This window comes from Torulaspora globosa, chromosome 2 (genome assembly GCF_014133895.1).
Source record: "Torulaspora globosa chromosome 2, complete sequence".
NCBI lineage: Eukaryota > Fungi > Ascomycota > Saccharomycetes > Saccharomycetales > Saccharomycetaceae > Torulaspora > Torulaspora globosa.
In genome coordinates this window covers 176,328-190,314 of record NC_050728.1, presented here as the reverse complement: position 1 = coordinate 190,314, position 13,987 = coordinate 176,328, and the positions used below count along the sequence as shown (strand labels likewise).

Below are 13,987 nucleotides of genomic sequence, written 5' to 3'. Positions count from 1 at the left end.
AGAGGGGCTGATAATTGCTATGTTCAGGCTCCAATCCTCATGTAAAGTGCTGGCTGATGCCGACCGACAAAGCCCGAGGTCGGGTAACAGTGCGACTAAGCTAGCTGATTAATGACTGCTGAACGCTTACTTCTAGGTGAAGCACCTCGAGGGTCGCAGTGATATGGGCATTCAACTATATATGCCCTGCGTTATGAGCTGGAATTGGTCGTAGAGCCTTGTGTATATACTGCCAAGTGATTTGTTGACCAAATAGTTCTCGACAAAATCATCACACTCCGCATCCGAAAGCTCGAGATGGAACCTCTGCTTGAGCTGAACGCTTGTATTTTCGCCAGCGTTGAAGCAAGGTTGCAAATTGTCTTTCTGCATAACTTCACACATGGAGATGAGCTGCTCTGAGTGCCTTCTCAAGGCCATAAAAGCGTCTTTCAATAAACGAACGAATTTTTTGAAAGGTTCGCCTTCTATGCCGCCAAGCAGCTCAATGTATTCGTAAGTCAGCTTGAATGGAGCAGCTTCGAAGCCCACCGAACCGGGTGAGTTCGAGAGCATGAAACCAAAGTCGATATGCACCACATGACCTTCGTTATCGATCATGATATTCCCGTTGTGTCTGTCCTTGATTTGTAAAATGTAACCAATGATTGAATAGGCCGCAAGTGAGCATGCAAAATTATCCTGGGCTCGCCTGTATTTGAAGCCCTGAGGATCACCGAAGGCTCTCACGAAGTGGTCTTTCAGGCTTGCGATTCCTCCCTTTTCATCTAGGTCTCCATCCTCGATCATTTTCTTTGTTAGAGATTTCTTAATACTATGAACAGAGATAGCATTCGTAATGGTCTCCACAAGTCCGGTATTTGCACTTGTTATCAAAATTTTCATCTTCTTTATCCACACATCCACCTTCTCCTTTATCCATATCTGAGCCATGGCTTGAATCAATTGACAGGCAAACGCTTCCTGTCTCAAATCGTCTCCCGATTTTGCTATAACTGAACATAGGTCCCAGTTCTCCAAGTGACCATATTCGGAAGTCTTACGTATTCTCTCCTTTTTGCTTGCCCAGTCTTCTCCCAAATAAGAAGTATCAATACCACCAGTTTTTAAATCGTTCTCAAGTTTGCGCTCACCCGCTGAGCCGTGGATAGCTTCTAAATCGCGATAGCCAAACTTGTCTTGCACCTCTTTCATAGAGGCAATGATTTTGGCACGTATTTGATTTGACGTCTCAGACTGTCCCTGTGGTGATTTATCCAACTGAGCTAGCATCAGTGCCGATATACGCATTTCATCAGCTAATTCCACAGTTCTATCGCGAAAGTTACGGGTGCCAGATTTTCCCGCTATGACTGCATCTTCCAGATTGGATACGAAGCTCAGCTCTGGAGCACGATGGTCCGAATCGGTTGGAATTATAGGTACCTTTGTTGCATTCTGTAAAACAAGCGTCTCCCGATAGGCTTCGGCATCCGTCTGATTTTTAACTCTGATCATTGACAAGTCCCCTAAGTCCATTTCCTTTCCAACAACAGTAGAACGATCAGAATGGGTTGATCGCGTTGATCCAGCAAGGGATACCCCCGAGACAACTCTTTCCGTACCTTGAATTAGTTCACTTGCCATCTGTAATTCTGCATTCCAAGATTGGTGGCTATCGCCTTGTCTATTATTAGGCCGACTTATGTCGTTTAGGTCAAACATTAGACTGCCAGCGTTCGGTTTTCGTCTCAAAATCTCCTCGTTTTCCTCACTTGATGGATCGAAATCAAACTCATCACGTAAATACTCAATCAACAATAGATATGGCACCTTCTCTGCAGAATTTAACACCTGAGCTTCGTTAGCTGTTATAAGAACCAACTTATGCAGCTTCCCCTTTTTATTCGGCGGTAGTAGTGTTGGAATATCCACCTCCGCAGGCAGGTCCCTGTTAAGTAAAGAAAGTTCTGCTCGCAGTGCACTGAAACGCGCCTCCGTTGGAACCTGAGTGAGTCTTCGTGAGATGGTTTCTAACGCGACAGCAAATTGAGTCTCACAGCGAAAATAGTTTGCCTTCAGCATTTTTATCTTAGCGGTCGTACTCAGCTGCGAAGGATCAATTTCCTGACCCTTTGGCTCCAATCCAATTTCGGCAAAGTTTCGATAGTCCTGATTTGGCGGCACTAGCTGCGAAGACGATGGAGCAAAATTGGATGCACTATCTACCGACGAAAGTGATGTGCGTGATTTATCTGGTTGATTAAAGTGCAAATCTGGCATTGAGCTTGTAAACTTGTCAGGCAGTCCGATACCATCCTCCAAATTAGTGCTCGAGATTGAAGGCCCTAAACCCATCGAGTTCATACTTTTTGTGGGAGAGGAAGACAGCGAATTTGCATCATAAGTTCTGTGCACGTAAGAGTCATCCAGAAACTTAGTACGCCTTTTTGGCATCTTAATAGAATTTGATATTCTATCTTGGAACAACTGTTCACCTACATCATCGACAATGTCGAAGTCCAGATTGGTTTCTGCTTTCCTTGGTTTTCGGAACAACGCATCTTCCTTCGTTTTCACTGGATCCACGATATCGACCGGAGATACAGGCGCATCACTATTTTTCGAATTCTTTGACATTCTCCGTGTATTTAAAAGAGTGTTCTTCAATGTGATGTTTTTCCTCAAGTCCCTTATCGCATTTTTGGCCAACTTGAAAACAAAAGCCTTCTGTCGACGACCCTGGGACTGTACGAGCGGCTTTGCCATTTGGCCAAGTTGTGGCAGCCCAATTGAAGATATCACCATCGAGCACAGGACCAGCCCAGGTGCTACGTTTTCATGCATTTTAACATCCTTCATTTCGTCACTGGGTTTTCCAGTGTTAAACAGAGTTGACTGAAGATTATTCAGTACCCTTCTAGCGACCTGGAAACCGTAAGATTCCGGGTCCGTAGATAGATCTACTAGTAAAGCCTGCAATTGCCAAAATGTTAAAAGTGCAAAATGTGGATTCTCATTCTTCAGCTCCAATATCAGTTCTTCCAAAGCCATTGACTCCGTCTCCACAGTCAATAGCACTTGAACTAATTGAGGAATGTAGAATTGTAGCTCAGCGTGAGGGAATGTCAGTAGCTTCTGACATAAATAGTAATGAATTCCGATATTGTCAGCATGCTTGCACAATAGCTCGATGCAATTGTAAACGGAGAGATGTGATGAATTGATGTATTTCAGGAGAACTTCATTTTTGCCATTCGTTATCGAATCCTTTAGATCGTTACCTTTTGGTGACGTTTCTTTGCTCATAGCGTCCCGAGTTTATTGTAAGAATGTAGCAGAATCGCTGCCAACGCGAAGGAGATGCAATAGCACCACAAAATCCTTTGAACGATTGTTTTAACCGTTAAATACGTGCTGGTCTTCAAAACTCATCCCTCTATGTATGTTATTATAGACCACGAAACGCCTTTATTCCTGGTATATCTGTCACTTGAAAAACTTGCTCGTTCGGAATGACAAGTATACGAATCTATCAAGAATTAGCATATTTATGACATTAAACCATTATACAGAAAGTATTCTGACCGGACTTCTATGCCACGGCAGCCCAAAACTTATCCCACCAGGTTTTTGGTTCCTCTTCTTCCCAAATGATGCACTCAATTTCCCGCCTGTCGGAGTCGATGTCCACTTCCTCTATCTTGGTTAGGAATCGACACCTGTAGTACAACTGGCATCCCACAAATATGACTGCGAGCACAATGAGTGAAATGTAAGCAGTAAAAAAGCCCGATACATTAAATTTCGGAGCGAATGATTGGAAACCTTGGATGAAGATAATAATTGTGACAAAGAATGCAGCGTAATAAGCGCCCCAGGGCATTAGCTTCGCCTTGAATGGTAAATCGTTTCTTGAGATTCCCCGGAATTTCAGTGCTTGCATGAATCTGATGTGCGACAGGGAGATGAACAACCAAGCACACAACCCAGCAAGCGTTGAGATGTTAATTAACCAGTTGAAAGCGACGTTGGCGTTATTGTTGACCACCAAAAATGCAAGCAAACCAAGCAACGACGTGGCGATGACACCAAGGTACGGAACCCCATGCTTGGTCACGTATCCGAACTGTTTGGGAGCGTTCCCGCTTAGAGCCAACGCATACAGTACACGGGACCCGACGTAAACGTTCGAGTTGGCGGCAGAAAGGATAGTGATCATGACGACTGCATTAAAGATATGCGGTAGAACTTTTGTGCCCGCGTTTTCGATAGAGATGACGAAGGGCGAAGACGCTATAACAGCGCTGGTGCTAGCCAAACGAGGATCGTTATATGGGACCAGCAATCCAACGAAAAATAGCGACATGATGTAGAACATCGCGATTCTGAACACCACCTTGTTGATGGCCCTTGGGACCGATTTTCTAGGGTTGGCGGCCTCGCCCGCAGTGATACCGACCAATTCGGTTCCCTGATACGTGAATGCGGCATTGATCAAAGACGAGACCCAGCCCAAAAACCTAGCCTCGCTCTTGCTCTTTGCGATGATACCTGCACCCCAAGGCCCCGGATGTCTCCAGTAGCGGAAGCCTATAGGCCCCTGAGAAGAACCACCACAGACAATAACCAATGCGTAAATCAGGTAACCGACTATCGCGATAACTTTGACGGATGCGACCCAAAACTCCACCTCACCATAGAACCGCACCGGGAAAAAGTTCATCAGCGAGACCAGCACCCAGAAAATCGAAATCCAGGCCGCCAACGGCACCGCCGTAGTCCAGAACTGGATCACCTGGCCCACCACAGAGATCTCAACCGCATACGTGATCGCCCAGTTGAACCAATACATGTACCCGTTGGCCACGCCGAACGCCGGCGACAAGAACCTCTTCGAGAACACTGTGATCGACGACGTCACGGGAATGAATGTGGCCATCTCACCCAGCGACTGCGTCACGAAGTAGATGATGGACCCCATGAACAGATAAGCGATCAGGGCGCCGACAGGCCCCGCGTTCGTCAGCGGCGTCGCGATACCGACGAACAGACCCGTACCGATCGTCCCACCCAGCGCAATCATCCCAATGTGTCTCTGCTTCAACGCTCTCTTCACCTGTGTATCGTGGTAATGTGCCTCCTCGGCATCGTCAGCGTTATCGCCCTCCTCTGTGTTGAGCAGCGACAGCGTAGCAGCATTGGTCACCGGGTCGAGGCTGCCCAGATCCTTTGTTTTACTCTTCTCAACCGCAACGACTGAACTCACATCGTCCTTCGACCAATTCCTCGACGATAAAAGGTGTCTAAGCTTTGACATGCTGTAATCCCAATCACCTTCCCGACCAACTGACCAACCTCAATGCCACACCGGCTGCTTCAGCGAGTACTTCACTATTAGTAGTACCATCGGTTGACCGATGACTCGACAATACTTTCGGTCTCCCAAAAGAAACGCCTCGAGAACTGTCAAAATTTTCCTCGGAAAAGAAATTTGATGATCGACATTCGAGAAACCCCCACTTTTTACCCTTTTCGTACCGGGCATCTCAGAAGTCCCCGGGGAAACTTTTTCAACGGCGTTTTCTGCTGCGAGGAATGCCCCTCGCTGAACTTTTTGCCTTGCCAAGACGTAATTTTCCGCTCGCACGGCAAAATCTGGCAGCGTGCAGCGCCCCGCTATTCCGCTTGGTTCCTCCCATTGGCAAGTTTGCGTTTTTCCCACCAGATAGACGTAACGGGAGTCTGCTGCGATATTAGATGATAAGGCATTGGAAACTGATAGCTTTAGTTGGTGGGAGTGAAAAAATGTAAAAAAAAAAAAAAGATAACGACCGCTCAATCTTGCGGCGAGGTTAGACTAGTTTATTATTCATATATAGCTTAAATTGTAGTGAATCTGTGTTGGTGCTGCCGAGGGCACTAATGTGGAAGGTGAAGAGAAACTTTCACATGGGGGAATACGAGTTGGAGGATCTTGCCGGTTCAAAAGATGAGTATTCCACATCTGTGAGCTCTGCTACGCGTTTAAAGAATTCTTCGGGGTCTAAGAAATATGAGCTGAATCGAAAGAGCAGCGTCAAGACGGAGGTCATTGACCAGGGAGATGAAGAAGGGCAATTTATCGGAGAGGAGACTAACGGGAGCGCGGGTTTCGACGACGATTATATCCACGAGGGACAGGTCCATGAGGCGGAGGTGAAAAGGGCGTTGAAACCGAGACATATTGGGATGATTGCGCTCGGCGGGACGATCGGTACAGGTTTGTTTATCGGTATCGCGACGCCGTTGGCGAACGCGGGGCCTGTCGGCGCCCTGATCGCTTATCTGTTCATGGGTTCGCTTGCTTACGCCGTGGTACAGTCGCTGGGTGAAATGGCGACTTTTATCCCAGTAACGTCGTCGTTCACTGTCTTCTCAGACCGGTTTTTATCACCAGCGTTTGGGGCGGCGAACGGCTACATGTACTGGTTTTCCTGGTCGGTGACGTTTGCTCTGGAGCTATCCGTAGTAGGCCAGATAATCGAGTTTTGGACGTTTGCCGTGCCTATGGCCGCTTGGATTAGTATATTTTGGGTCTTGCTCACGGTAATGAACCTCTTCCCCGTCAAATACTATGGCGAGTTCGAGTTCTGGATCGCGTTTATGAAAGTGCTCGCGATAGTTGGATTCATCATTTACTGTCTCTGCATGGTATGTGGTGCGGGAATAACGGGACCGGTAGGTTTCCGTTATTGGCGGAATCCAGGGCCATGGGGCCCCGGTATCATCTCTGAGAACAAAAATGAAGGACGGTTTTTGGGCTGGGTCTCTTCTTTGATCAATGCCGCATTCACGTATCAGGGAACCGAATTGGTTGGTATCACTGCGGGCGAGGCTGCCAACCCTAGAAAATCGGTCCCAAGGGCTATCAAGAAGGTCATATACCGTATCTTATTCTTCTACATCCTGTCTCTTTTCTTCATCGGGCTATTGGTTCCATACAACGATCCCAAGCTATCAAGCCAAGAGTCCTATGTTGCTTCTTCGCCTTTCATTATAGCGATTCAGAACTCCGGAACCAAGGTACTCCCTGATATATTCAATGCCGTGGTGCTTTCCACCATCATATCTGCAGGTAACTCGGACGTCTATGTTGGCTCTCGTGTTTTATTCGGACTGTCAAAGAACAAGCTGGCCCCCGGTTTCTTGTCGCGCACCACAAGGCACGGTGTTCCTTACATGGCTGTTCTCTTCACCGCAGCCATGGGCGCATTAGGATACATGGAGCTTTCGACAGGCGGCGCTTCCGCCTTCAACTGGTTGTTAAATATCACAGGTGTCGCGGGCTTTTTCGCTTGGGTGTTGATCTCAGCCTGCCACATACGGTTCATGCAAGTGTTGAAGCACCGTGGTATTTCCCGTGATGACCTTCCATACAAGGCAAAATTCATGCCCTACTTGGCCTACTACGCGCTTTTCTTCATGGTCCTCATCATCTTGGTCCAAGGCTTTACGGCTTTTGCGCCTACCTTTAATGGGGTAGACTTTGTTGCTGCCTACATCTCAGTGTTCTTATTCGTTGGAATTTGGTTCGTTTATCAACTGTGGTTTAGATGCAGGATAATCAGAAAACTCGACGACATTGATATCGACACTGATAGGAGAGGCATCGAGGCTGTTGTTTGGGAAGATGAAGGACCAAAGACCTACTGGGATAAATTTTGGGACATTGTCGCATGATTCTGTAGCGTCCCTTATTCCGCATTATAAGGTGTATTATATGAGTATTTAAATTAATCGAAGTAATTCAATCATGGACTCCAAGCCACATTGAATTCAGCGAAGAGCAATCAGTTGCTGCTTATTTTTGTTTTCTGTCGTTGGCTTTCAGCCTATTAATTGGAGGGTTCGGGTCTTAATTAGTTTCGAACTCGAAGAAAGCACCATCAACAAGGATCAATCCACAAAAAAGACTAGAAAGAAAAGGGTCGACAGCAGTGTGACATTCGCTAAGCATAGTGTGAAGCCTATTACTTAAAGTATATTGCTCGTAAGCTGCTTTGAGGAGGCATTAAACCATGCCTAGAAACTCTCAGTCAAAAAATGGTGGCGGCGGAGGTTCGGCAAATAGCACGTCCAGTTCTGGGCTTCTAAACAACTTAAAGCGCCTCACCAACTCCTCCGGTGGTCATAATGGATCGCAGCACCGAATAGAAACCTCAGATATCACATCGCCCAAGAAAGTTAGCGTACCGAGCAGGGTTTCGAATGCGACCGACCTGCGACCTTTGAACAAGAAATCGACCTTGAATATGCAGAACTTATCACAATACGTCAATGGAAAGTCCTCTGGTGAGTCGATAGTGTCAGGCCATTCCAGGGCGCCTTCTATTCATTCTGGCACAAAATACACCTACTCGAGGAGGTCTTCGGCACAGCTTTCCACACTGGCAGGTGGTTCTGTGTTAACCAGAGAACCAACCAATCAGAGCTTTACCTCTTCTAGCCTGCATTCGCAGGGCTCTCAATCCAATTTGGCGAAGTTTATGACATCGGATGGCAAGATCAAGTTGGATATGCCGAAAGACCACCGCGAAATTGAGACTCTATTCGAAGACATGATGTATAAGCGGAACATTCTCCAAAATCTATCGCCAGAGAAACAGCAAGATCTTATGGATTATGACGTTGAGAAGAAATGGTTGATTGTGAAGCAAGATCTACAAAATGAGTTGAAAAAGGTTCATAATAACGCAGGTGGGGCCACGCATGCTTCATTGGCTTTCGGGTCAATAGCAGCAAACAGCACTACCCACTCTCAATCCATGAACCACACGTCTCCGCGATCTTCTGTGACTTACGATTCCTCGCTACATGCGTCGAAACCCTCCAAGAAGAATAGTACTTCATCCCATGGATCTAAACCCGGTAGTAAGAGCAAATTGAATCAACTGTCTGAAAAGGCATCGAACGGTTCCGGTTCAACAACAGCGAAGCTCAACTTACCACCTATACACTATGTCAAAAAGATAATTGCTGATAAACTTACCAACGATGACATGAATGATTTATGGGTCACTTTACGCACAGAGCAACTAGATTGGGTAGATGCCTTTCTAGAGCACCAAGGCCACATAGCGATGGCCAACGTACTCATTACATCCATCTATAAGACAGATCCGAATCAACCACTAACTGCTGAAATACTGGAGAAAGAGAACTCTTTTTTCAAATGCTTCAGGGTGCTATCTGTTCTGTCCCAAGGTCTTTACGAGCTTTCAAGGCACAGTATCATGACCGATACGATAGCGAATGGTCTATTTTCGGTGAGACTTGCGACTAGAAAGATGGCTACCGAAATTATGGTCTGTATGCTGGAGAGGAGAGATAAGGCTAGGTTTGAAGCGGTTCTCAATGCTCTAGACAAGAAATTTAAGATTGGCGAAAATTTGCATATGGTACATTACATAAAAAGCCTGCCTCAGCACTTTATCCACTTTACTCCCGATAGCCACTTTAAGGTTATACAGTCATGGTTATTCGCCGTGGAACACACTTTAGAGGGCAGAGGCAAGATGGGGTCGCTTGTCGGAGCATCCGAAGATTATAAGGCTTCTGGTGGCGAGAACGCCATTTTAGAGTACTCCCAGTGGATAATGGTATTCATGAACCATTTTTGTAATGGAACTGATGTGGTAAACCAAAGGATTTTGCTCAGGTCTAGACTTGAGAATGCCGGCGGATTAAGAATTATGAACAAATTCAGGCTTCTGGATTACGACAAGCTTACAGAACAAATTGAAGATTATGAAAATCGTAAACTTGATGACCTCAATTCAATACTCGAAACAAATGCACAGGATTCGAATATTAATATGGAAGATTCCGTAGCGTTACTAAGGCAACTAACAGATCATTGCAAGGGTACTGAAAACGAAAAATTGCTCAATTCACTAATCAAACATCTGTTTCTTTCTAGCAAAAGATTGCTAGAGGAAAAAGAAGATCCTACCAAACTTTCTAAGCAGTTGAAATTGATGGATTCCTTGATGACGAATGTTTCCGTATCTGCAGTTGACGAGTCATCAAGTATGAACATGGCCATTCAAAGGCTATATGATTCAATGCAAACCGACGAAGTTGCTCGTCGTGCAATTTTGGAGAGTAGAACTTTGACAAAGAGGCTCGAGGAGATTGAAGCTGAAAGGGACTATCTGAACGAAAAGCTAAGTAAAGCTGGAAACGGTTTGATAGGACAGCTGGAGGAGGAGTTGAAGCAAAGAGATAGAATCCTGGATAAAAATCAAAGGGTTACGCTACAACTTCAAAGCGAGTTAGAAGAGTTGAAGAAAAAGCATCTATTAGAGAAACATGAACATGAAGTAGAGCTGCGCAAGATGTTGACTATACTCAATTCACGGCCAAATGAAGAAATCAATCTCTCTGGCGCTTTAGGTACTCGCATGTCTCCAGGGACCTTGGATCCCGATAAGAAAAATAGCATACAAAAAGCTCTACAAGACGGTTTGCGAAAGACGGAAAAGGACTTTAGCATCGACTCAAAAAGGTTTGGCATAACAGTGCAACCCAACAAGAGACTTAAAATGTTACGTCTTAGAATGGAGGATATAGAACAAGAGGCCCGGCAACTTGAGATGACAAATTTTGCTGATCATGAAAAGAAGATCCTGCAAGCGCCTGTTCAAATGATTAAGAAGGGAGATCCCAAAATTGAAGAAAATATTACGGCTAACAAATTAAGTCAATTGAGAAAAGCGCTCGCAGAAATTCAAAATGAATCCAATAGTATCTCAAAATTCAATGTCGACGAAAGAGTTAAGGAACTTTTCAATAATAAAAGGCTTGTCGCGTTACAGAGGCTTAGAGACCTCGAAGCTATGTATGGTGATTACAGAGCTGATAGTAATTCGGAAATGCTCTTTAGCGATCCGTTGGAAGCTAACAGCTTAGATCCCGTCGAAAATCTTGGACTCTCAACATTGGATCCGAAAGCGGTAGAAGCAAAGCTTGCAGAAATTGATCGAGTAACTTCAGAATTGACAGCACTCAAAACTGAGCTGCAAACTACCGATCTTCAAGCAAAGGCAAAGCTCGCGCGCTCTCTCGAGAAGCTGCAAAGTATAAGCAATGTGGCATCCGAGGTTCCTAGCGAGAAATCGCTAACTTTCGAGGGCGGTTCTTTCCTTGAAGCTCTTTCACAGAAATACGCAACAGGAGCTGATCGAAGAGATTCTTCACTTCAGAGTCATCATGAGATTGATATTGATAAGAAGAAGAACAATCAAAGGAGATCGTTTGTAGAGCGAATGAAGAGGCAGAATAAAATCAATCCGTCAATCGCCCAGCTTTCCGGTGGATTGGAAAAACAAAGTGAACTGGAGACTGATTCTGCCCCGGAAAGTTTGATGAAAGAAGAAAAAGTATTAGAGTGTCCTGAGCGTGAGAATGATTCAAATTTGGTCGGCGCAGTTAAGGAAACTACTTCAGAGGAAGAAATGCCTGCCATTTTGCCACCTGTTGCACCACCATTACCGGAAATGATGAGCAAATCTAAAGAATCTGAATTGTCGAATTCTCCTCCTGCGCCCCCACCTCCACCAGCTTTCTTTAACTCAGCGAACAAAATTAGCCATATACTATCACCTCCACCGCCTCCACCACCTCCTCCGCCTCCTAATTTTATATTCAAGAGTGAAATTCAAGTTCCACCACCACCTCCTCTTCCATCATCTTTCACACCCGGAAGCTCAAAGTCTAGCACCCCCCCTCCACCGCCACCTCCTCCCCCAATAGGACGTGCGGCAAAGATTGACCGAAGTACATCGTCATCACCCCTAGTTCCGGAGTCGCCTTCTCCCTTTAACAGCTACCCGCGTGCTCGAAAGAAGCTGAAGCAGCTTCACTGGGAAAAACTGGACTCAACCGATGATTCAATCTGGTCATCTGGCAAAGCAGAAAAGTTTGCTGGTGATTTATACGAGAAAGGTGTTCTTGCAGACTTAGAGAAGGCCTTCGCAGCTCGGGAAATCAAATCTTTGCGCGCTAAAAAGACAGACGACCTGGATAAGATTACATTCTTATCACGAGACATCTCCCAACAGTTCGGAATTAATCTTCATATGTACTCCCAGTTACCTGTTGACGAAGTGGTAAGAAGAATTCTCAAATGTGACAAAGACTTTTTAGGAACGCCAAGTGTAATTGAATTTTTGTCGAAACCTGAAATTATTGAAGTGACAAATAACCAGGCAAGGAATTTCGCACCATACTCTACCGATTGGGATGGAGTTACCTCATTAGAAGACGCCAAGCCTCCAGAAAAAGATCCGGCCGAGCTACAAAGAGCGGATCAAATTTATTTGCAACTGATATACAATTTGCAGACATACTGGGGTTCGCGTATGAGAGCGCTTAAAGTGGTCACTTCTTATGAGCGCGAGTATTCAGAGCTTATGTCCAAACTACGAAAAGTCGATAAAGCCGTTGCCGCTATCCAACAATCAGCTAATCTGAGCAATGTATTCAACGTAATCTTGGCAGTTGGAAACTATATGAATGATGCATCTAAGCAAGCCCATGGGTTCAAACTCTCCACCCTGCAGCGACTGACTTTCATCAAGGACTCCGATAATAACATGACGTTTTTGAACTATGTCGAGAAGATTGTTCGAGATAACTATCCGTCCTTTAATGATTTTTTGCTCGATCTCCAGCCAGTATTGGATGTCGTCAAAATATCCATCGAGCAGTTGGTACATGATTGTGACAGCTTCAGCCAATCCGTCATAAACGTCCAGAGATCCGTCGAGATTGGTAATCTGAGCGATTCGTCCAAATTCCACCCCCTCGACAAGGTTCTAGCGAAAGTATTGCCCGTTTTGTCGGAGGCGAGCAAGAAGGTTGAGCTTCTGGATGAGGAGGTAAAACTTTCCCTCATGGAGTTCGAAAGTTTGATGCAGCGATATGGTGAAGATTCCGCTGATAAATTTGCCAAAAATTCGTTTTTCAAGAAGTTTGCGGACTTCATCAATGAATACAAGAAAGCGCAAGCCCAGAACCTCAAGGCTGAAGAAGAAGAGAGATTATATCAAAAACATAAGAAAATGGTAGAGGAACAGCAAAGAAAGGCAGAAGCAAAGGATAAGTCAAATAATGACGCCGGAGAGCACACTTCTAACAATGCCGAAGCGGAAGACAGGCGTGAAATAATGGATAAATTGCTTGAACAACTGAAAAATGCCGCTCCAGCCAAAACGGATCCTTCCTCGGCGAGAAAAAGGGCAATGATAAGGAAAAAGCTACTTTCCGACAAGGACGCCACGTCCAATGCGTTACAGTTTATTGACAACGAAGAAGACAGCATCATATATACTCCCGAGAAGAATGACGGCAAGGACCGAAGACCAGAGGAGGATAGACCAACTCTGACAGGCTCGCCTTTAGCGAAGGAAGCCGACGAATCTCAAGGCGATGAGCCTATTGTAGACCGAGCGAAGGCACTTCTACTTGGTTTGAGAGGTGATGAGTCCCCAAGCAAGCGGAACACTACACTAAGCGGTCACAAGGAGAAACTACGTGCACGTCGAAGGAAAACAAACACAGAGATATCTCCCAATGAGTCATTTTCCTTCAGTGAAGGGATAAGAGAAACGGTAAGCTCCGCTGACACTGACTACTCAAATGATACTAACAATCTCAACCTGACGCCTTTAAAGGAACCTAACCATCCTGAAAAAGACAGAGATACTGCCACCAGCGAGACATTATTATAAACGTCTATTAAATAGTCTTAAGCGATTATTTCAAAGAAATCAAGCCAACTCCTAAAGCCAACGCCGCCTGGGTAGTAGGTAGTTCAATTCATCTTCATGTAATTAGTTTATTTACTGTCACATCTAAGTGCCTTACCCGGCCAAGATGCTTTAAGTTTCGCAGATCATTAGACATAGTCAAGAAGAGCTTTTACGAGATCAATCGAGCGATTGGCTTGATCTTGTCACTCAGA

At 45.3% G+C, this 13,987-nt stretch overlaps 4 protein-coding genes across 4 annotated transcripts; 2 read left to right on the top strand and 2 right to left on the bottom strand.

The window, feature by feature from the left end:
• Positions 1 to 171: 171 nt before the first annotated feature.
• PIK1 (1-phosphatidylinositol 4-kinase) lies at positions 172 to 3,288 on the bottom strand (the record flags this gene model as incomplete). Its single annotated transcript, XM_037282023.1, has 1 exon — positions 172 to 3,288. The coding sequence occupies one exon, from the start codon at positions 3,286 to 3,288 to the stop codon at positions 172 to 174; it is 3,117 nt and encodes a 1,038-aa protein (XP_037137918.1).
• A 286-nt stretch (positions 3,289 to 3,574) lies between these two features.
• LYP1 (lysine permease) lies at positions 3,575 to 5,299 on the bottom strand (the record flags this gene model as incomplete). Its single annotated transcript, XM_037282022.1, has 1 exon — positions 3,575 to 5,299. One exon carries the CDS (start codon positions 5,297 to 5,299, stop codon positions 3,575 to 3,577), a length of 1,725 nt encoding a protein of 574 aa, XP_037137917.1.
• Positions 5,300 to 5,904: 605 nt separating this feature from the next.
• Positions 5,905 to 7,701, top strand: HG536_0B01020 (amino acid permease; the record flags this gene model as incomplete). The annotated part of the gene is made up of 1 exon (XM_037282021.1): positions 5,905 to 7,701. The coding sequence occupies one exon, from the start codon at positions 5,905 to 5,907 to the stop codon at positions 7,699 to 7,701; it is 1,797 nt and encodes a 598-aa protein (XP_037137916.1).
• A 338-nt stretch (positions 7,702 to 8,039) lies between these two features.
• Positions 8,040 to 13,754, top strand: BNI1 (formin BNI1; the record flags this gene model as incomplete). Its single annotated transcript, XM_037282020.1, has 1 exon — positions 8,040 to 13,754. The coding sequence occupies one exon, from the start codon at positions 8,040 to 8,042 to the stop codon at positions 13,752 to 13,754; it is 5,715 nt and encodes a 1,904-aa protein (XP_037137915.1).
• Between the last annotated feature and the right edge of the window lie 233 nt (positions 13,755 to 13,987).